At 41.7% G+C, this 24,833-nt stretch overlaps 1 protein-coding gene across 2 annotated transcripts in view; it reads left to right on the top strand.

Annotated features, from left to right (window-relative positions):
• The first annotated feature begins 645 nt into the window (after window positions 1-645).
• The window catches only part of LOC115587731 (zinc finger and SCAN domain-containing protein 12), a 28,976-nt gene continuing 4,788 nt past the window's right edge, over window positions 646-24,833 (top strand). The window contains exons 1-6 of one of the 2 annotated variants that reach the window (XM_030427797.1): window positions 646-1,171; window positions 17,224-17,327; window positions 17,452-17,569; window positions 18,559-18,731; window positions 22,954-23,041; window positions 24,094-24,209. In XM_030427797.1, the coding sequence (XP_030283657.1) occupies window positions 877-1,171; window positions 17,224-17,327; window positions 17,452-17,569; window positions 18,559-18,731; window positions 22,954-23,041; window positions 24,094-24,209 (894 nt within the window). In that variant the 5' untranslated portion in view covers window positions 646-876. Of the gene's footprint in view, window positions 1,172-17,223; window positions 17,328-17,451; window positions 17,570-18,552; window positions 18,732-22,953; window positions 23,042-24,093; window positions 24,210-24,833 lie in introns of both variants that reach the window. The other variant, XM_030427724.1, reaches the window with a different exon arrangement.

Genomic DNA, 24,833 nt, shown 5'->3' with positions numbered 1-24,833 from the left:
TGCTAAAACACTTAAACAATGCATATGGTTTGTCCAATGTAATTGCTATGTCCATTTCTAATAAACATTTAAATAAAAAAAAACAAAAAAACTTTGAAATTAATTAAGTTAAGTTAATCATATGAAATAAAATTTTAATTTGTTAAATCAAACTAATGTTCTTTTTCTTAAGGAAAGGTTTCTCTTGTTCTCCTGACCTGTCAACTGTGTCACTCCTGTCAACTGTGTTACATGTGTTTTTTGTATCATAAATCTTTTAAATGTTGGAAAAACTGTAACAAAAAAGATTGGGAATATCTCTGGAGAGGGAAGTCTTACATAGGGATGATGAATAACTCTAAATTCAGTGTAATGGGGATTTATGTTTAAAATACGTTCATCCTTCATCATAGCATCTCGCAGAATGTCCATCATGAAGCTAAAAATTCACATTTTTAAATAAGTTTGACAAATAACCTCAAAACCCCTGTTGAACCACTGGTGAATAGACACAAACACTTTTAAAAAGTGTGTCATTTAATATGTAGTATTTCATATATGTTTTATATGACGCAACATTTGTCCGTAACACAGTTGTACCCCTAATAATACAGACAGGACTTACTCTTTTAAATTCATGTGTGGAAATACTACAGTACTTAAGGTAGTGTGTCTAAAGCCGGAAGTGACGCCATGTGTTTGCAGTAGGAGCTTGTGAGTGTAGGAAAAGCTACCTAGATTAGCCATCTTTTGCCTGCCCAACATTTAACCGAGTAGTATTTCCACTGTTGCTGTAATGATTTGACAGAGCTCCAACACACCTCAGTCCTTTAAGAGGAGTTAACACGGAAATTTGAACGCGACGGAGCCGCCAGAGAGCCACCGACTGTAGCAACAATGTCCAGCCGTCTGGCCTTTCAGACGCAGCTAGCCTCCATTATGGAGGTTCTGGCTAATGCAGCAGTGGCGGAGATTTGTAAACTGGTGGACGACGACTATGCGGTGGTGAGTTTACAGATGTCGCAGTGCCAGAGAGAGAACAAAGCCCTGAAAAGGAAACTGCATCTGCTGGAGCTGAAGATGGCCCGGGGAAACGCCGAGAGGAGGCTCCGAGAGAGCGCCATGAACAGCAGCCGACCGAGGGTGCAGATAAACACAAGCGACAGACTACGAGGGCCCTCACCGTCCACCGGTAAGATTATTATCAGATTAATGCAGGAAAAAAAAACTACACTATAAATGAGGTAACAAAACAAACTCAAGAATATTTATTATTCATGAGTGAATCAACTAGTTGTTCTCAGGGGAAAATAATGTCTGGTTGAAGCCAAAAATGTGGCAGGGTCCGCCACATATAAAATAAGTGAAACAGTTTAAATTGTGTTGTCTTTCAAGGTCAGCTTGAGAGTTTGATTATAAAGCGTGTTTAGAGGGGGAAAAAATCAGCCAATGACAATCTTTATCTTCTCATTAACATGTATCCACCAATACTAGAGTGCTCTGTCAAGAAAAAAACAACCATAATAATTACTGAAAAAAGGTGTGAAAATGCGTTTTTCATTCACTTCAGCTGCATCATGCAATCTTGATCCTGGCATGTAGATGTATTTTATAATGAATTAAACACTTAAATTATAAGTACTGTAGTACTATTGATTAGAAACAGTATTATCACACTCGTGCTCCTGTCTTCAACACAGTGTTTGGAGTAGGGCTGCACGATTCTGGAAAAAATGTGAATCACGATTTTTTTGCTTAGAATTGAGATCATGATTCTCTGGCACGATTTTTTTTCACAAAATGTTCATTGCACTGATGAACTTGAACAAAACAAAAAAAACATTGTAGTATGGCAGAGGTATGCCTCTGCCAAAGCAATGTTTTTTTTTGTTTTGCTCAAGTTCTATCATTGATGAGAAATGATTTTTACAAAAGTAAAAAAAAAAAAAAAAATTTAGTCTCCAAGATGATAGGGCATCCTTTAATCCCTCATGTTGTACAGTGTTTATTAGGGCCGTATCCTTGGCTAGGTGATATGTGATAGCTGCTGTGGTCGGCTTTCTAAAACGGAGGCGTAATATTCCTCCTTTTCCAAAAGCTGCCTCTGGGGTAGGCGTAAACATGTGACGTGACGTGAAGCCCGAAGTTGGGCTGTGAACAGTGACAACGAATTTGTCTTCAAAATAAGAGCTTAACATTGCACCCCATTGGAGTTTAGAACTGGGTTCTTAGCGGGGGGCTTTTAATTTGAAAGTAGCGACCGTTCCTAGCTTGCGCTACAACAACAAGCTAGAGATCCAGGAGACGCTGGCATCTCCCGGATCTCAGCGGCTGTCCAGTTGCCCATCTAGCAGGCGAGGTGGAAATAAATGTACCCTCTGAGGTGGCAAATAGGGGGACCAAAACAGACCCTCAATTTGCCACCCTCTGTCTAAAACCACGGACCTAGCCGCCAAAAGGACGGGCAGATTGGCGGCTTGCTGCCCTGTCTAAAAAACGGCTTCTCACTCACTCCTTCTAAACACTCAACTGCAGGCGGGCTTCCTCCACTGAATCAAGTGCTGCGTTTGGGGGCGCTTCAAAAAATCCGGGAGGAAAATAGGAGCATTTGTTTGTGATCCAGCTCGAGATATAAAATGCTTCAGAATCGCTATGTGTTGAAATGAGATCACATGTATGTGTGAATCGAGATCGCGATTTTTTTTTTAACGATTTTTCGTGCAGCCCTAGTTTGGAGCCAGGTCACATTGTTGAGTAAACACAGAACTCAACTCTGAAAACCTTACAGCATTAAAAGAAGCAGGAAAGTAACTACACCCTGTGTGTGTGTGTGTGTTTGCCCATAACTTAATGTCTCTCCTGTTTACCTAACGTGTTGTCACAGTTAGCAGCTGCTTCACGGCTAAAAGAAGGCCTGAGGATCCTTCTCAAAGCAAATGCCGTTTGTCCTTTGCTTGAAGCTAATTTCAAAATGTACTACTGTGAAACTGGCATCAGTCAGTTGTCAGGTAAACATTGAGGTTTTGCACGAGGTTTGTTCATTGTAGCCAGTCTGTACACTGCAGTACTGTCTGAGGAGGCCCTGAAGGTTTGTGGTGGAACCGTGGGCTTTATGAGTGTGAGCAGTGACTATTTGTTGCACTATATACAAGTAGGCTGTTAAGTTGGTGGTGTGGCATGAACAAAGAGGCCCTGTTCAGACATGGTATTATCATTGTCCTAAATAATCCAATCACAGGTGGACATCTCTAAGTGCAGGTGTGAACATCCCCAAGATGCATTGAGGACACATTTAAGATCCGATCACCTAGGGCGAACTTGCACTAGGCAATCTGTACCATGCCCACATATGTTTAACCCCGAAAGTACAGTTTGTTTGCTCTGCACCGTACTCAAGCACGGTGCACTTTCTTGGCCCTGGCACAGTTGGAAGAGGTGTGCTTCGACATGGTATGGTTGCTCATGCACGTACACGTGCACCAGTACACAACTTGGACATAAATATAATCATGCATGTTACTGGGCCTGTCACGGTAACAAATTTGGCTGGACAATAAATTGTCCCAGAAATTATTGAAATAAACGATAATTTTGTTGTTTTGTTGCTTTCAAAGATCAATAAACTTTTATTTCTAAATAAAGTGGAATGTAATGGGATTGGAATGTGAAGAAGACGTTTTAAATATCCAAAATAGATAAACAAAACAACTAGGGATGCACCGAATATTTCGCACACCGAAAATTTTCGGCTGAAAATGGCCTAAAAGCGCATTTTCGTTTTTTGGCCGAAATAATTTTATCACCGAAACACCACAGCCGAAAAACAGAAAGTTGTGATGACGCAAACAAAAACCGTGGCCAGCACACGCTTGTCTGGATATGTGCCAACATGTCTGCAGTGTGGACATATTTCCATATATCTAAGAAAGACCCAGTTTCTCCACGTCGGGTTTAATTTATAACCTGAAATCCAAACATCCTGATTGCCATTCTGAATGTGAGAAGAATGTGGCACAGAAAAGGAAAATCAATCCGAGCACACCAACTGCGTCTGTGGCAGACGTTTTTGAAAAGGCAAGAACATTTTCCAGTGATGGTGCCAAGGCAAAGGGCATTACACAAAAATAAGGAATTCATTGCCTTAGATGATCAGCCATTCTCTGTCGTGGAGGATGTGGGATTTCGTAGACTGATATATTGAGCATATTGAGCCCCGTTACGCCATGCCGAGCGGACGACATTTCTCAGACGTGTGTTTACCTAAGCTGTTTAATGTTGTTGCAACTCACGTCCATGAGCTTATAGCATCAGATATTTCAGTAATCAGTTTCACGACTGACATATGGAGCTCAGACGTCAGCCTCACCAGTATGCTCAGTCTAACCGCACAGTGGATCAACACAGATCTCAAGCTGCAAAAGATTCTGCTCCATTCACAAGAGTTGAGAGGGTAACATACAGCAGCAGCCATTTCTGATGCATTCGCCAATATGTTTGACACCTGGCATATCGACCCATCTAAAGTGCATGCCATAGTCAGTGACAATGCAAGAAATGTGGCAAAATTTATAGAAGATAGCCAGCTGAAAGGAATAGGGCGCATGGCCCGCACACTACATCTGGCTGTGAACAAGGGAGGGTTGTCTCAATGCAGCGTAAAAGACGTATTGGCTATAGGCAGAAGAATTGTTGGCCACTTTAAACATTTTCAGCTGTCCTTTTCCCCCTTACAGTCTATGCAAGATCAGTTTGGAACACCAATAAAACGGTTCCAACAAGACGTGAGTACAAGGTGGAACAGCCCTTATTACATGCTGGAAAGCCTCTTTGCGCAAAAGCGAGTCTTGGCTGCAAACAATGAAAAGTACACTCTTAGAGTCTGTCAGCACACGTTTCACTGAGATCTATTTGGATCCTCTGCACTTCATCGGGACTGTACTTGATCCACGTTGTAAAGATCATTACTTGGATGTGGGATTAAAGCAGCGCGCACAAGAAATGATCCAGGCCGCGATGGATGCGGAGAACCCGCTTGGAAACGGAGAAGCGCAGGAGAAGGAGAGCAGACCGCAGAAAAAAGGACTCGTCTCTCTGCACCAGATGAGGGGCATGCACCCTCGTTGTCTGATATGTTCAATGAGATCCTGCAAGAGAGTGCACCAAATAATAGGTAGGCTATTCAGTTCTGACTTACTATATATGTGACTATCAGATGATTTTATTTTTCTGCTAGACATTTTTTATTTTATTTGTTAACATGTTTATTTATGCAGTGGCCCTATTTATCTTTCTCAAATGTCAGGCAGAGGACAAGCTCAACCGCCCAACAGTTAGATGGTTATCTGTCTGAAGTCCCCATCCCCAAAAGTGATAACCCTCTTGCCTACTGGAGAAATAACAAAGGCCGTTTTCCTGACCTGACAAAGATGGCATGCAAGTACTTGTCTGCTCTGTGCACAAGCACTGACAGTGAGAGACTGTTAAGTGCTGCAGCTCATATTCTCGATGAGAAGAGGGACAGACTTCACTGTGAAAAAGCAGAGGAGCTATTCTTCATCAAGAAAAATCTGCCACTTTACCTGAAGAAGTAGAATGGGCTTGTGTCTAGTGTTTAAACATTTGTTTTCCAATTTGCACATCTGCAATTATTGGTGCATTTGTTGTTGTTAAAGGTTTATGGTAAACATATGGGCTATTGCGAATCTTTGTTTTGATACACTGTTATGTTGTGGGCCTACAGAGAAAATATTGTCATGTCTTCCAGCAGTTGCAATCTTGTTCTGAATGCAATTTGTTGTAGTAGTCCTACAGAGAAAATTTTAGAATGCACTTGACTTAAATGCACTTATACATATAAGTGCATATTTAAGTTTACAATCTTTCAGTAGGCTAGTCAGTTATAGGCCTGTACATTATCATTTATTTAATGTACACATGAGTGGGGTCAAGTTAAACATTTTATTTTGAATTTTATTTCATTTAATATTGTGCATTGTTGTAATGTCAGTGCTAAATAAATAATTTCATACTTTTGTAATTGATTTATTCTTTGAATTGCAATGCCTTGATTTTAGTGAGATTAGTACACAGTCATAGCCATAAATGCAATGGTCCTAATAATTGGCATAATAATTTCTTTCAGTGTTTCGGTTTTCGGCCTTGGTTTCCTCATTTTCGGTTTTCGGTTTCGGCCAAGAATTTCCCTAAAAACAACCAAAAACAATAAATTAAAAGAACTCTCAGTCTCTCTTAGCAAAGGATGCACTTGGATTACGCAGAACCAAAAACAATAACCCTAAACCTTAAAGGTTGAATATGTAATATGCTTATTAAAAGCTATATTTTTTCGAAAATAATACATCCACGGGGCGTTTATAGGGGCGCAGATTAAAAGTAATGCGTTTCCTTGAAAAATTATATTTAGTCTGAAATAAATAATTTAAGAAATTTTGACGGGTTCGACAATGACTTCCTGTTTACATCGTACCAGCCAAATAGCGGCCGGCATTGCGGGTTGCCAATTTCGCAACCTCGGCAATGTTCGGCAAAGCTAGGCTGACACTTGGTAAAATGGTGGAGTCTGCAAGCTCTTCAGAGCCCCCGCGAATGGTGCGTTATCTGTCCCAGCAGCTGAGTGACCGAAGAAGAGCAAAAACCAGAGTAAATATCGGTGAAGCATACGCTCGATGGACTCAGGTAAAGGATTTCCACGGCATCAAAACACACACCGAAATGGCGAACTTTCTCCTGGATCGGTAAGCTAACTCGCTTGCTAACTTAGCTAACATTACCTGTCGGTCAAACTCCTCTGCTATACTTATTTTCATTATATCACGTTGATCCTAGATATGAGAATACTGATCGTGACCCATCGACCTCCACACCCAGTAAACGGAGGAAACGGAGGCGGCTCAATCCTCCTGCCCTGTCCAGTATTGCTGGTTCACTTTCACCATTGCTGTCAGTGGCTATAATAAAGAATATTCTAGCTAGCTATCTGTATTTACATAGGTCTCAAAATCGAGACAAACCTGACAACCCGATCGCTGGAATTACTTTTTTGTTGTCGCGACGATCTTGAGACACTAGATGGCGGCATTCAGCTCATATTCCATATTTCACCTTTAAGTATGTCGTCTTTCACGCTGTACAGTTGTGGAGTTGCCGTTTGTGACACGTATGTTCTCCCAGGCAATTTGTACTGGCTGTCAGATTTTTGCAGCATTTGTCAAAATGCCGGATTTTCGACAGTATTAGAGGGCTGCATCTCTTAAACGATGTAGCAAACTACACTGTCTGTGAGTGCGCACCATTTTGCACTGTCCTGTTTGTATTTTGTTTGTCGACTTAACGCTCTCCTCGACGAAGACGACCCCTCTGTAGCTTTAAGGCCCCCACACACCACCCAGACTCAAACCCACAGCCAATTGCCTTTATCTGACCACTCTGTTGCATCAGCTCCACAGTAGCGTGTACGTTCTGCGCTTACGTGGTACGCAATAAGTGGGTGGCGCTCAATGAAAATAGGAAATGACAGAACGGAGTGCATAGAAAAACAAAGCACACACATTATTCTGCCCCTCCCACACACCGCGCTGATTCGCTAGCACACCGCCAATCAGAATGGTCATACAGCTCGCACACAACCAGTCAGAGAATCAAATGACTCAGACGGCCAACAGCCAACCTTCTCAGACTTCACATGTTGAATCGGAGCAGACAACGTCCGTGCGGCTCCTAAAGCTTCCAACTCAGCTGAACACACCGAACATACCAAAATGATGACTTCGGTAAGATACCTGCCTAAAATATCTCGATACTGAAACGATACCACAGCAAACACTAAAACATCAAAAGTAATGGTATTAGTATTCAGCATAAATATAATGAACATGAATGACATTAACTGTAAGTCTGGCAATTCATAAAATAAGATAACACTTTATATTTGTCCCACAAAGGGGAACTTTGCAATTTGCATTTCTTGTAAAGTTCAAACCCCTGATTATTGGCCTGCAAACTACATTAGTGCACTAAAGTACAACACAAATTACCCAGACCTGGTGGAGGTCTGTGCTCTAATCAGACCATTTTCTAATAATATAAATTCAGGGTTCATACGGGTGCTTGAAATCCTTGAAAGTACGTGAATTTCAATGTTGTGTTTTCAAGGTCTGAAAAGTGCTTGGATTTTAGTTTAAGTGCTTGAAAGTGCTTGACATTTATAACTCTGTCTTTCACAAAATTGGGATCAGACTGGATAATTAATTTCTGAAGTTTTTGCTATTACGAAACATAATGTTAGATGTTTACAGCATAATACAGTGTACATAATTGTGATAAAAAGTGAAGAAAAAATAATGAGTTTATATATTCCTGTAGATACGTATTTTACCCCAGCAATAAGGTGCTGGAAAATCTTAAAAATGACCCTTAAAAGTGCTTGAAAAGTGCTTGAATTTGACCTTGAAAAATGTGTACGAACCCTGATAAATTGCAATATATATTATAAATTATTGACAAAAATGTACATGCTATGATTGTTTTACTAGTACTGATTGACTGACTTAAAATAGATAATTTATAAGTGGTGTTGTTGATCAACATACTTGAGAACACCAGCGCATGTTAAGGTAAAGTTCATGTTACCAGTGTGAACGTTGCGTTTGCATATAGAGATGTGTGGAACCACATGAGACTGTTAAACAGTTAGCTTTACCCCTGACTGCCTTGTGCAACTCTGATGGTGAAAAAAGTTCACTTGTCACAAAAAAAACCTCGCTTGACTTGCATCTGGGGGATATTTATGTTATCTATCGCTAAACTGCAGCTCTTTGAACTCTTTGAACAAGTCTGCATGTCTGTCAGCTAAATGTTTCGCCAAGTTGGACGTGTTGGCTTCCTTGGTCATTACGGATTTAAAGCATCGTTTACAGACGGGCTTTGTGGTGTCCGTGGGCTTGCCCTTACTGTCGGCAACGCTAGCGAAATATTTCCATATTTTGCTCCGTGTGTCTGCTTCTTCAACAGGCCTAGGACGGTCGGCAGGAGCACTCATGCCACTCTCACTCCCAATTTCCACTGGATACGTGTCCGCTGCGTTACGGCTCCGATCCGGTTTTTTCTCCACTGTCCGGCAATCCCCACCGTTTGAGTCTGCCACGGCGCGGCACGGTAGACAGCTGGCGTCACGTGGCCGAGAAGTTCCTGCGATAATCACATGATCACTCGCGACCGCAGTTATAGGTCTATGTTATTATAAACAACAACACGAAGTGTTCCCGACCAAAGGATCAGCACAAGAGCTTGTGTTTGTCTCTTTTTTGAGATTTGTGTGCTGGTGTCAACACGGAGTGTTTTATTTTGAAAAGTAATTGGATGTTGTTTGTTATGACTTCCTGTCTGCTCAGTGCTAAATTCAGCTGAATTGCTGCGTCGTGCTTCGGCATCCGCCAGAAATAGAAGTCCTGTGTATCTGTGCCGAAGGGCTCCGGACTGCCGGAGCTGGGACGGAGCAGATACGCAGTGCAGCGGACCTGGTGGGGATTGACACATTGACTAAAGTGAAACGTATCTGCTCCGCCGACGTGGCGGAGATGCAACGCGGCGGAGACGTATCCAATGGAAATTGGGTGTCAGCCATGACTGTCTCGCTCTTCTCTGTGACTGTCTGTCACCGTGAATCCACGCCCACTTTGGCTGCAGGCAGTGAGGAAGCAGAGAAAAGCTGCACACAGACACGCTGCCCCGCTGTCGCACAAAGTTCATAAAGTACCGATACTAATAAAACGAGAAAAAGTTTTGTTCTTAACGGCTGGGTACCTCGGTACCTTTCTAGTATCAGTTTACCGTGCAACACTACAACAAATGCGACATACCGGCTTGTCCAGGTTAAGTGGTTCACCACAGTCTTTCGGTTTGAATCCAAAGTGCTCCTACACTGCAGCTGTTGCGTTCGGCTGTGAAACCAATTCTCTTTGTTTTTATTCCTCCAAATCTCAACTAGTGTTTTCTCTGGCTTGCTATTCCTCACAGGTCTCTCATGCTGCACTCTGTGGTATGCCAGGGGCAGGGCCCCGCCTCCCCACACAGAGACAGAGTAGCCCTTTTTGCACAGTGTCTCTGCATTATCTCCGGAGCGGTGGTTCGCCAATTCTCCGCCGATGGTGATTCACACAGAGCGAAGCATCTCCGCCTTCACGTGTGTAATTCACACAGAAAGCCGGCGCTGCGGCTCCTAAAGAGGCGTGACGGTACATGTCATGTTGATGATGTTGGTGTTTCCCCAGGTGTTCCCCTATTAATCTAAACCCGCGGACAGTTTATAATCATATAGATGCTGTTATAATGTGTAGTGATTGAGATCCTGACCCACCTGGAAAGTGAAGTGAGTAAATTTTTTCTCGCTAAATTACATAACTATCCCTCTGGCCTTGTTCATTTTTACTACCCTCTCAGCTTGTTCGTGGCCAAAAATGGCCACCAACAGATTGAGTCTGTAATTTTTGGGATTTTGTATGTTTTTTGCTGCTTTTACTGCATAAAATGTTTAATTAATATCAGTTCTTGTCATAAGTACAAAAAATTTATTCATTTTTAATTTTTTAACCCCTCAAATGCCAATTTGTTTGCACAATGTGCTTGTTGGAAAACTACAACAAAAATGACCACTGCCTATCTTCTCAGTGCTACCGGTTTTTCTTGTATTATCAATAACACAGTCTGAGATATGTAACTGATTAACAACAACATTGATTATTATGCATTGTTATTTTTGTGCAGGGAAGACAAAGTAGATAAAACTCCCTCTCAGCTTGTTCGTGGCCAAAGTGTCCACCTCTTGTTTACATTTACAAATTGCTATAAAACTATATATATATATATATATATATATATATATATATATATATATATATATATATATATATATATATATATATATATATATATATATATATATATATATATATATAAAAATATAAAAATAAATAAATGCATCAGTCCTGGTCATGAAAACTAAAATTTCATTCAAATTCTGAATTTTAACCCTTTAAATGCCTATTAGATAACATAATGCTGATGATTTACAAGGGAGAATAGCATTAAATCATCATGTTTTTGCAAAATAATACATGCTACCTGTATTATTCTTTAACCATCATTGCAGCTTAATGTGTGTCAATAATAAGCAGTATCAATGATTTTTATGCTTCATTAGTTTTTGTGCAGTGACAGAAAAACATAAAAACTCCCTCTCAGCTTGTTCGTGGCCAAAAGTGTCCACCTCCTGTTTACATTTCTAAAATGCTATAAAACTAATACATATATTTAAAAAATTCCACTTTTTTTTTTCCAGTTTTTTAAATTTGCATCAGTCCTGGTCATGAAACTAAAATTTCATTTGTTCCAATTGTTGAAAAATGCACACTAAAGTGCCCTCTTGGGAGCCAAAACGCGAGCTGAAGTGCCCTCTTGGGAACCAAAACGCGAGCTGAACTGCCCTCTTGGGAGCCAAAACGCGAGCTGAAGTGCCCTCTTGGGAACCAAAACGCGTGCTGAAGCGCCCTCTTGGGAGCCAAAAAGTGCGTTAAAGTGCCCTCTTGGTTGGCAAGACACAACAAACTGCCCCCTTGGCTGGTTAAAACATGATAAACTGCCCTCTTGGGTGACAAAATCAGGCACTAAAGTGCCCTCTTCGGAGCCAAAACACGCGCTAATGTGCCCTCTTCAGTCACAAGAACGTGCTGTATGTGCCCATTTTTTGCTTTTCGCCCCTGCCTTTCAAAAGGTCTGTGCACGCCACTGGTCGAAGTCCACAATGACCTATGAATGCAACAAGCTGCTCGTCAACACACACATCAACCCCTGGATTGAATAAGAGGGGGAGGCAAGCAACCCGCTTTTCCCACAGGATGCGAAATGCAGCGAGTTTATCATTCCTGAAGCGTCCTGGGTGGGAGAGCCTGTCATCAAAGCAGATGTTAGCGCTGATCTGAGTGAAGCCGTAGGGGGGCATCGTGGCACAAAACGTGGCCCGTCCTGTCTTGGCATCCCACATGCCACGTGTTGCTTCATGTCTTGAGCGGTAGACGCCAGCCAGAATCAGAATCCCAATGTAGACTCTCATCTCCACTTCACTCCAATCCTCACACCTTCACCCATGCAGGTTTGTGTTGGTGCACAGCAGCTGAATGATCTTCTCTGTAATAAAATGGTCAAAGGCAGACCTCATGTTGTTGATGTGGGCAACTGCATACAGGGTGGGCCCTGGGGTGAAACCAGTGGATACTGGATTGTGGTGCAGGGTCTCTTCAGCAGTGGGAAACCACATAATTTTCCCATGACGAGACATCCACTCACCCGCCAGCTCCTCTGTCTCTGCCATCAGCTGATCGGCCTCCATCGCTGTGTCTGTACCGTCCTCTTCCCCTGAGGGAAGGGTAGAAGATTTCTCCTCCTCAAGCGCAGAGGATTTCTCCCCATCTTCACTCTCTGAGCCCATCACATACTCAAGTGCTTCAGTCAGGGCATATGACCTTCTCGCCATCTTGCCAGATAAAGAAGGATCTGGGAGCTGATAGGCTCACTTATAGCATTAGTACTGACTGCACCTGCATAAACTCGAGGACAGATTTATAAACAGTGTCAGACTTTGTTTTTGTTTCCCCAGAAGCCAGAGGTCAAGATGACCTGTGATCCTTTCTTTTGGAGAGCAGCTATTTGAGTATGTAAAGGCTATTGTGTAGTTGTGTGTGGCATTTTTTATGAAAAGATCAAAGCTACAGGTGTTTTCAACCTGTGCATCACAGCCAGGTTTGCCTTGGAAACTCAAAGCTCAATAACCTGTACCAAGAGAAATTCACCGAAACTTGGAGGTATGATACACTATAATTTATGTCACTTTATCTTGCTAATACATATTTGCGGGCACATTTTTTTTTTCATGCACAAACACACATCATTACCTGACATCCTTAGGATCACACCTTCACATTCATTTGCTCCATTGGAGTGCAGGAAGCCATCATACGCCCCTAGTGGAAACGAAGAATATTAACTGAAATTGCTCCCTTGCCCAAAAATGGACAAATGACATAATCTGGTAGAAAACATTAAAAACTAAAATCTTCAAGTGTTGAGTTTAGAATGAAAGTCATTTTACCTAAATTATATGATTTTATACTGTAAATCACAAGGAATTAAAAAACGTAGTTTTCATGGGTTTCAGTTGGCCAAAAGTGTCCACGATAGAGCCATAAGGTACAATTGTAGATACACAGTATAATATTGACATATTTAAAGAGCAGGTTTTGAAAATTAAAAGATCAGCCAAAAATCCAGACCCTTGGGAAATATCATTCCATATGCATTAACACAGCTAAATGATCAACAAAAAGGAAGTGAGGTGGACACAAATGGCCAGCATAGAGTCCAGAGGGCTATACATAATCACCATCAGTAAACTGGACGCTGTCTGACTCCCTCACTCGTGGGGACGGAGGCTGTTGTCTGGGGGAAAGTTCCTTGAAGTCTCAGTCTGGAGGACTGACGGTCGCGGTGATTTATTTTCATCACAAACACTCGGTGAGTTAAAGTTTTTTGCAGTGACAAACGCTGTTTTTTGAGCAGAAATGTGAGGAAGAGTCGGGAGGACAGGCGGAGGACGGACAGGAGGACAGACGCTTCTCCGCGTACAGCTGTGGTATTTGTTTTCCTCATATAAGTTGCCAAAGACAGTTACAGTTACTACGTTACTTTTATTCGGTCCTGTAACGTTGCTTTGTGGGACATTTCTCTGTATTTAGTTGAGTGAAGGACCTGTGCAGTTATCAGATAGATACTAGAGATACTACCTCCAGAGGCGGATCAGCGCCGGAGCGAAATTTCCCCCCTCTCCGCATCTGAAACTTTCACACAGAGGCGGGTGCGGAGAATTGGCACAGGATCCCCGCATGCAAACGGCAGTGTGAAAGAGGCTAGTGACTCACAAGAGGCTTCACGAGAGAGACACGAGGAAAACAAACAAGCATGCAAATGTTAATTATCGAGGCCGGCAAAATTATTATTAAGCTCATTTTAATTTATCGTACGATTAATTGATTTATTAATTATCGTTACAGGCCTAAATGTTGCACCGCCTTGCATAATTAAATCCATAGCAATGTGGCAGGGCAGTCTATGACCAAGACAAAAAGTCAGTAAAGTCCTGCTCTCTCAGTTGTTCTCCATTGTGCGACCACGCTATTAAGTGGTGACGAATGTACAAGGGGTTACCGTGCTCAAGCCTGGTTGTGGCAGGAATAATGTGGGTGCAGGCCAGTGGGGGAACTGGGGAGGGGGGACAATTGTGCTCAGGCATGGTACGGAGCAACAGGGCCAAATGTGAGTGCGCCCTCAGACCACACTCATTGGTGGCCTTGGATACATGTTAGGGCTGGGTATTGTTAAGAACCTCACGATTCGATTCGATTTTGATTCTTTAGGTCACAATTCGATTCAATTTCGATTCAATATTGACTTAAATGCTTCGATATCGATTCAGTAATAAGTAGTAATAGACAAATAATTCATTAGAGTAGCTGTTGATAATTTTTTGATTAAAAAAAGTCATCTCAAATTATAAATCTTTCCTCTAGGAAGTTATTGTTCGAATTGAAATGTAAACAAAGGTACTCGATGTGTTTAGTTATAAAATAGTGCAACCATAGTTAAGCTGAGAAAGTGCCATTGTTTCTGGAACTGCATGGTACATTTTTGTCTGACATAAACATAGACATGACCGCCGTCCCTCCGCCCTCAGGCTAGACGCGAGGGGGTAAACGTTGACACTGAACCCCCCTTTCTCCCCAGAGGAAAGTGCTACTCGCGGGCGCACGGTGCAGTGGCCAGGGTGAGACCGGCTGTGCTGGGAGTTTAGTCTCTTAAAGAGCGGTGCGTGAGACATCGGCTACCCGCCTCCGCAGCTCCGACGGTGCGCATCACCCTCCGACCCTTGAGCGAGGTCACGGGCGAGACGCTTCCAGCTGCTTGAGGCGGGGACTGAGCAAGGGACAGCAGGTGGTCGCTTGCCCGAATTGATTCAGAGGATTTTATGAATCGATATTGAATTGGGAAAAAATATATTGCAATGCACTGATGAATCGATATTTTTACCCACCCCAAATACATGTGAGCACATTCTTTCAGCAGTGTGTATGCAGAAGAAGAGACAACAACCGTCAGAATGAATAAGACACTGTCTGACTTCCATGTGCTACACTGTAATCTAAATTACATGTTTGGGCTCTCTTAACCTGCCAGTGTTGGCAGCAGCGATTGTGAACACACTGTCTGTTTCAACTGATCCAACCATTGAACTAGTAACCGCAATATTAACAGACTCCCATAACAAATTACTCAATTTGGAGAGTTGAGTGGAATAAATGTTCTTCATTAAGTTATTTCTTTCTTTGTGTGTGAAAGGCATTGTGTTGGTGTGTTTCAGTGATGTGCATGTTTATTTGCAGTCATAAGTGGTCACTTGAGAAACATGTCATGACAAGGGGTGGTGAAAAAAATCGATAATCGATTAATCGTGATTAAAATATTTACGATTATGACTCGATTATTCAATTTACATAGATTGATTTAAAAAAAACAAATAATAATTATTTCTTTTTTGAAATTGTAATACAAACTGGAGTACTCCTCTTACTGGCTTCCGCTACATGGTCCACAGTCTGGAGCCAAGATATGTTATTCCATCCTGGAGCTTTTTCACACTTAAATTGATTCCAATCTTTACAAGGAGACAAAGCTTTCCGTGCAAGAGTCCCTCAGCTCTGCTCACAGGGTAGCAATAATCCTGCGATGCCTGGACATCCAGAGCTACAGTCTCATACGTGACTGTTAGAGCTCATTATGTCAGCAGTTAATGGAAACTAATGTCCTACGTACTTCAGACGAGAGCTATGGATGATAGCCACACAAGCGCAAATATGTGTGAGTTTCTCAAAGCAATGGCAGACAAGTGGGGAATAGAGAAACACGCCCTGGTTCTTGTCACTGACAATGCTTCTAACATGAGTCCGGCTGCTGAGCTTGGCAACTTTCTTTTAACAGTGAAAGACTACATTTAAAACAAACTAAAATATAATAATTTGGATATTACAGTTACACTATACAATATTCAAGGTGCTGTGAGGTGTTACTAAATGGAAGATCAATAATCGTTAATAATTGAAAATCTAATCGATAATCGTTAATAATCGAAAATCGATTTGTAATCGAATCGAGACTTCAGTAATCGGAAATTAGGTTGATTAACCACCCCTAGTCATGACGCAGTCTATAAAGACAGGTGTGAACTGTCCCCTTCTGATTGGATCACTCAGGAAAGATGTTAGTATCAGGTCTGATCAGCCTCATAGATCAATGATTTTAAGATCAGTGCTGCTTTCCTGGTGATGAGCCCATCTTAATTAAACAAAAGAAAATGCGGACTGTTATAGGCTGTAGTTGTAATGATGTAATATTGGAATAAAAACAGAACATTTTTGAGCCATAAGTGAAACAGCAGCGGATTTAAAGCTGCATTCAGACATAATGAAGCACCTCTGTCACACTGTAATATGAATAATTGCCTTTCTACGCAGCCTCATTAATTGCATATCGGTCCACATTTTAATATATTTACAGTTTGATTTTCAACACAGAAGTGAACAGAAAAGCCAAACGTGAATAATTAACAAATCAACATGCCCCCGGACCTCCCTAGTGTTGCAAGGTTACTGACTCAGAGCACTGCTGCTACAAAAAAATCTCGGGGAAACACTGTGTTCGAAAGCATTTTGGACGTGTGGGGCGAAATATTTCTTTCTTAGCTAAAGCCAACAACAGGACAAACTAGATGTAAAGAGAGACATAGTGGAGCCTTATATTTTCGTGCTTTATTGTCCTTTGCCAATCACACCTTTGAGTAGTAGAGTAAAAGGAAGAAGTAGTAGTTTAGATAGTTCCCTACTAATAAACAATCAGTGGGCAATTAACAATTATCTTTATGCTGTTCAGTGTTTACTACAGAAAATCTGTTAGTTAAGGTGGTGATTGTGAACACTTCAGTGGCCGGTCAAAACATATTTTGGCCGGTAAAATTTTAAACCCTACCTCAATAATCAAATTTTATACCCTGTATATCTCACACACACACACACACACACACACTCGCAGTGTTTCTAAATTGACATTTTTCTTGTGTCTGTGTAGATGCTGTGTTTGAGCGACACATGGATGTTCCTCTTTGGTCTGGCAGAGCTGCTGCTGAGGACACAACTAGCAAGCTGATCCACGCTGAAAACATCCAGAGTAATGTAAGCAAACCACAAGGCAACTTGGAGGACTGGAGACATGATGCTTTGCTTTTAAATGGATGTTGTTGCATGAATATGAAACCAGGCTTTGCTGAGAAAGTGACAAACCTTCCATGTTTTGAAGTCTCCAGATGTGGAGCTGGTGGAGCCAGAGGCAGTACTAGTAAAGGAGGAGAAGGTGGAGGCCAACATGTCACAGGTTGAAAGAACAGAGGAAGATGTGCCACTTATAGGAGATGATGGTGAGTACAAAGTCCTGATGCATGTGTATAGTAGACAGCCCTGTATGTAAGGCTCAGTATTTGACAGTACTGTCCCACTGAAAAACATGCAGGCCTTGAATTATTATTAAATTGTTATTAAAAACAGCTACAAGGAACTTTTATTTTTTGTTGCTTCTGGCAGGCCGTGCAGACAAAAGCAGTATGAGCCACCACCTCGAGTCCTAAAAATCCAAATCCTTAACAGTTAATGTATAATGTATATAATTTATTTATGTTACTATTTGTTCTATGTGTTGCTTTTTTATTTGTTGCTGCGGGAGCACCCTCAATTTCATTGTACCCTCCTGTCCAATGACAATAAAGACTATTCTATACTATTCTATTCCCTGATGTAAAAAACAGGTCTGTGTTGGGTTTGGAGGCTTTGTTCAATCCTGATTTGGTCAAGTTCACTGGGAATGCTGCTGAGCCAGGTTCAGGTTATGGTGTTCACACCTCAAAATACCCCCATTTAGCTGCACAGTTCACTAACTGCTGCTGGCTGAAGCTGCAAGCAAGCTCAGTTAAGTCCATCTCATAAGAGTTGAGGTCAATTTCTGCGACTAAAGCAAAATCAGCTTGTGGTGTGATGGACTGCTAGGGAACATCCCTAGTGATAAGCACCAATGTAAAATCTGTAGAATTCCACATCTGAGCACCACTGCTTGTTAATCATGAAACACACACCTCCCCTCTTGTTTTTCCCTGATCGTATTGTCCAGTCCTGGTGGTGAATATAGAGCTCCTCTGTAACAATGGCTGAGACCTTAACATTCTGGAGGAGCTTGAGACGTAGCAGCTTGAGACGCAGCAGCTGTTGTCAATGCCATCTTATGAGTTAACCATGTTGGCTATCGCATAAATAGTTTCTTATGAGCCATGAAGAGTAATTGTACTGTAACACTAAGATGTTTTCAATTCAGTTTTTTTTCCAATCTCTGCCCCACATGGTCTTTGTAAAGGAGTAGTGGAGTGTGTGCCTCGTGGAGCTGCAGGACAGAGAGCCAGCATTGAACAGCAGGACACCCAGTCCACTTCCTGCCAGTCGCAGTCCCAGATCCAGTCCCAGAGCAAGAGTAGCAGGACGAGGCGAAACGGCGGCAGCAGCAACAACAACAACAGCAGCAGCAGAGGAGTGGAGGTCAGTGACTCCTCTCCTCTCCTTAAGTGTGAACTCGGTGCCTCTGTTGAGGGCAGAGAATCACTGCAGGAAACAATAAACCCACACCAGTATATCGAAGACGGCAGCAATGACTCACAGTTTGACGTGTTATGTGACAATGATAAAAGTGCTAACTTGTTGGTTGAGGAGTTTTTTGATGAGCATTCGGGGAAGGAAGTGGAAGGAAGGAGGCCGTCCTGCTCATACTCGATGGCAGCGGCTGATTTCCCATCAACATCTGCCAGTATTAATGGCTGGACTCGTTATGGCCCCGGTTTCCCCTTTCCCCAGCTCTCTAGTGACAGCAGCAAAGTACACCATCGATCTGGCACCAAGGAAAGACGATTTGTTTGCAGCTACTGTGGTAAGGCTTTTAACAGGCCCAAGAAAGTGGAGATACACCAACGTGTCCACACAGGGGAGAAGCCTTTCAGCTGCTCAACCTGTGGGAAGATGTTCTCTGAAGCTGGGAACCTGAGAAAACACCAAAGAGTTCACACTGGAGAGAAACCCTACAGCTGTGGGCTGTGTGGCAGGGGATTCGCCTGGATAAGGAACCTGAAAACACACCAGCAAAAGAGCCACCCTGAAATTAATACTGTAGTGGAGACCTGGGAACAGACCTGAACTGTCGTCTTACCTCAAGCCTGTTTACTATTCCAGGAGAGACTTAGTAGATCTACGCTCTGCTCAACAGAAAGCAAAAATGTATGCCCAAGACCTTCTGAAGAATTTTAAAAATAGATTTCACAATGGTTAAGAAAAAATGTTTTAAATATCACTTTGTTTCACAGAAATAAGAAAATATGAGTAGAATTAGAGTATTTTCTGCTATAGTGAGGGGAAACAGCTTAATGACGGACAGTTTGAATTTCACAGTATATAAATCAGTCTTCTTAAAAAATGTCTCTACACACAGTGTTCTAGTCTAGTGAAGGTGAAAGTAGGAAAGTAGGGACATTGACATAAAGACCTGTTGTTGTATCTGTTTCCAACACACACATACACACACAGCTGGCACTGCATTGCAAAAAGGTGAGCCAAGAGAAGCTTTGCTGCTGGATGTTCTGCCTTGTCATTGGCCATAAAAGTAGGAGATTTGAAACTGTTGTTAGTCCAGTGATTGATGTGTTAACCTCATTTCATTAAAGCTTTTTGGAGGCTGATCAGACCTGCTATTATCATCTGTCCTGAGTGATGCGATCATAGATGGACAGCGTTAAGTAGAGGTGTGAACAGCCCCAAGATGCATTAAGGACACATATGAGATCCAATCACCCAGACCACATTCAGAGGTTGTCTGGGCTGCATGGCCACACTCTTTCAGCCGTGTGTACGCATATGTGCGCATGCTCACGTTGAAGGGCTGCCTTCACAAAAAGAGGAGGAAAAATGAGAGAATGACTTCTGTTTGATTTTCATTGTACTGTAATGTAAAGTATGTGTCAGAGCTTTGTTAACCTGCCAGTGTTGGCAGCAGATGTTTGTGAACACACTGTCCAGTGCTTCCTCTGCATTCATTCAGGACAGGTGGACCACCACAGTAAGAACATTACCACCGGAGACAGATGAACTAAATATCATAATCCAGATAACACAAGGCCCAGTGCAAGTAGCTCTTTAATCATGATCAAATGACTGAATATTAACAAAAATGCTAAGAATAGAAAAGGCTGTTAAATCCAAACCAACATTGTGTTACTTTCTGACTTCTCTGTCCTTTCTGTGGCTCTCAGCTCCAAACCCCATTGTTTCCTACGGAAGATGTAGATCTTTAAAAACGGTGATTACACTATACTGCATGGTATGCCTCCTAACCACTAGACCTCCAAGACACTGCCTCATCAGCTGTTACATTAGATTCTTTACAGCCACATTTTTATAAAACCGGTTTAGACAGTGCTGTTTAGCTTTGGGCACACTCTTAAGTAAGGCAGCTGTTCTGCCATCCAAACTCGACCAAGTTAACCTGAGAAAATCATGTTTTGCCTCAGAGTTTGTTGTCACACAAAGATTTGCCAACAAAGCTGCATATTTAAAGACTAAACTACAATATCGATCAGCCAGCAGTAAGGTGAAAGAGCACTGACTGATCTTTATATGGAACAGTGGTCATAAAGTGGTTAAAGGAGAACAACTGGCTCCACTTCAACTTTTATGTATGAGATTGTGAAATGTGGTTTGTCCTGTAATCAGTCTCCCACCATTTTCCCAAACCATCTTATAGGAAAAGGCTGTGTGTGTGGTTTTGTGCTCCAAATACATCGGATCCTACCAAAAAATGCACATACTGTTTTACTTTCAGACAAAAAGTTGTTTCCCAAAACATAACCAGAAACAGGCGCGGCAGACTGGTCCATATTTGGAGTATTCAAAGCAGCAGGACTCCATCATGTGGAATGGGGTCCCAATAAGCTACAGTATGTCCACACTGTAGTTTATTTGGGTTATTTGGTTGGAAGGAATAATAAGTTCTGATGTTGGCTTTCAGTCTTGGCCAGTATTCAGTCATTTACTCTTTCTGAAAATGGTATGCATGTACTTACACAAAAAAACTAAAAAGCACTGTTTAGGAGTGGATTGTTATTCTAAATGTAACACATTTCTTGTGTTTTATAGCTGAAACATTACACGTTTTGTATGCAGCGTTTCATTTATGGAATAAAATATCCTTCTTAAACCACTGGAAGGTCTTTTTTTATGAACCACTTCCCTATAAAATAATTTGTCCTGACTTTGACTCCCAGATGAACGACCTCAGTTTGTAGAACTTGTATGTAGAAAAATGTATTTGCAGCTCCACTTTGTGTACAGCTACAGTAAACTGTCACTGCTCCTCAATCCAAGGCTGGTTTAAATCGGTGACTGAATATTTTTAAACTAGTTCCTTTGAACCAATTGTTCCAATGATTTAATAATTTTTGATCAAAACATTCAAAATATTAACTCACTATTCAACACAATGAAACAACAGTGCTGACGTTCTGTCAAAGACTGTGTAGTAGAGATATCCACTGAAGTTAGCAGGCTAACCAGCTAGCCCCTGCCCATCCTGTCTCCTAATATCACTTTGTGCCTCAAGAGGTGATAGTCTGATGGACACTAGTTTTAGCTGGGAGAGCAGACAGATCAATACTTATAAGTCTTATTAGTCGACAACATAAACTGTCAAAAAGGAAATATTTTAACAAGATTAAACGAAAAATACAAGTGTACACTGTCTGAATTTAACTTTCTCTCTCTTACTGATCCAAGACAAGCCTAATTGCCTTGTTAACTCATCGTAAAACTCATTTCATTCAAACTGGACAGGAACAGAATAAAAGTCACTAGAACAGTCTTGGTTTGTCTTTCCAGAATCACCTCTGGTTTGGTCCAAATAAATCCTCAGTTCACAGGTTAAGATGTGAACGTATTCCAGCTCTACATGCTGTTTTGGCAAGCTGCTGATGTCTGACCCTCTCTCTCTCTGCCGCTTCATTCCACCTTCTGTCTCTTCTTATCCCTGAAGTCATAGTCCTGGTCAGAGCTGCTGCAAATCACCTCCATAATATATATCCTGTCTTAAGACTGACCTCCGCCAGTCTCAGAGGCTGCGTTCAGTTTTAGTCTGGTGTCAAGCCATACTTACAGGGAGATGGTTGAGCACTCTGTCTTTTAATGTCGCAATCCTGGAAGACTCCTTTCAGTTTATAGGGCTACTTAGCTTCACATCTAACTAAACTATTTGCTAATGGCAGCCAAAGCTAGCTAAAGCAAACCGTATGGTAAGCAGAAGTTTGCAGTTCGGCTGACCTTATAGTTTTTGAGCTACCTTCAAAGTCTGACCATTGTTACACCATTTAATTCTCTAAAGTATAATGAAAGGAAATGTTGCAACATAGTCATAATGGGCTTTAGTAACTTAATCCGGTTTTGTAGCTGCCCAATGTCGTTTTTTAAATACAATTACATTTCCCTATTAAAGCTGCTTAATCAGTTTTTTGCTTTATCAAAAACGGATGTAAAGACTGTGTTATAAAGAGTATTATTACCTCACTTTCCAGCCCTACGTAATGTATATGGCTCTACTGATGTGTCTGTAATAAGCAAATATTACTTGGTCATCACTTTTTTGGTCATCATGTCTGTTATTAATTGCTCTAATATGTGTCTGCAGTGCAGTAACATCCAACATTTCCTTACTTTACTGTATGTGCAGAAGGAGGAGGAGCCAGATGTGGTGCTGGTGAAGGTGGAGGAGGTGGAGCCAGTGACAGGGAGCCAGACAGGCCTCAGCATACAGGAGGGTGAGTGGACACATCTTCACCAATACTGTTTAGGAAGTTTGTAGTCAGTTGCGTTTTTATTGCTCCTCTGTAAAAGTTGAAAAAAGCTTTCCGGAGGAAGAATCATAGATGCTGTGTTTTTTTTTTTGTTTTTTTTTTTTTACCTGGTTGGGGTTGTATGGTGGTCACGTTATGTTATCTGTAATGTTGATTTTCGAAACTAAAACTGTTTACCTGCTCCACCTCAGTTCCACTCATGTAGACAGTATTTCGTGTTATTCTTACCCAGCTTGGCTACTTTTGTTTTATCAATTTCAAAATGAAATGCCTGCTTCCTGTACAGTGGCAAACTAGATTCATATTGAAAAGCAATTACAAGTCCAGCATCACAATAATATAATAATGATAATAGGCACATTAAAAGTAATTAAATACAAGTACATTTTAGAGCATTTAGCAGATGCTTTTGTCCAAAGCAACTTACAGTAATTCATACATAAAGCAGTGACTGTCATGCAGGGTCATGCACCTCTCACACACCTTAAGGATTGATGTGCCAAATGCCTCTCATGTCATCAGCCAAGGGACGTGCGCAGACATGTTTGGGGGTGCTTGAACCACCCACAAATTCTGTATTCCCATGATGCACACACTTTATTCCTTGAAGAATCCACACATTTGACATGAATTCATGAATTAATTCATTGTTCACTTGTTTAGACCAGTTCAGTCACATCTGATCAAAGATTTTTTTCTAGAAAGGAAAATGAGTAAATATACAATTTAATGGCATCCAAACAGATTTCCTGTTTGTAAAAGAACCTGAACCTAGTATCATACTGGCTTAGAACCTTTCTAAGCCAGTATGGTACTGACTACTGATTTATGAAAGAATAATTTAAATATTTGAAATATTGAGTTCGACGTGCTACATTTCTGAACAGGAATGGAAAAAATACAACTTTTTCAAAATGTAGTTTATGTAAGGGAATAGGTTTGCATATAGTCCCACTCCACCAAGCACTGACAAGTATAATCACAAAATCACTCAGTACCTCTTTCTTTGTTTCCAGGGTTGGTGGAGTCGAGCACTGATGACTACAGAACAGGCATGCCATTTGATGAAACCACACATGTTTCTACTAATCCACTGTCTGACATGCAGGAGTCTGGGCGGGGCTTCTCAGAGGTCAGCTATGGCCGTTCTTCGCTGTGGACAAATGGGGGGAGTAGTTATTGTCATGACGACAACCTCCTAGGGCCATCATCACACTGTGCCCCCCTACCATACTTGCCCAACACACTAATTGTAGCAGAGCCAGGCAGCTCTGGGAGGGGATTGTCTGCTGAGAGCTCCATAGGCTTTCACACTTCTCTGTCCTTTCAACAGCAGCCTCCTGTTATCAATCTGTCAGAGGATCCCAGCCCTGTTCAAGTTTCAGGTCAGATACAGGGGCCCCAAAAGTTTTCGGATCCAAGTCAAAGTCAGGTTCGGGGAGGTTTTAGCAGTGCTGACATGCAGCAGAAAATTCCCAGGAAAAGGGTTTGCATCTGTAGATTCTGTGGTAAAGCATTCAGCTCCCCAGCTAATTTAGAATCCCACCTCAGGACTCATACAGGAGAGAGGCCGTATGGATGTAGTATATGTGGCAAAAAATTCTCACAATTCTGGAACCTAAAGATCCACAAGAACATCCACACCGGGGAGAGACCGTACCAGTGCTTGCTCTGCCCCGAGAGGTTCTCTGATCCCAGCAACCTGAAAAAACACCAAAAGAGACACCATCCACAAATGTAGACCAAGATCTTAGCA

Source organism: Sparus aurata, chromosome 1 (assembly GCF_900880675.1).
Source record: "Sparus aurata chromosome 1, fSpaAur1.1, whole genome shotgun sequence".
NCBI lineage: Eukaryota > Metazoa > Chordata > Actinopteri > Spariformes > Sparidae > Sparus > Sparus aurata.
Note: the sequence above shows the minus strand (reverse complement) of the source record. Positions and strands in the feature narration are given on the sequence as shown.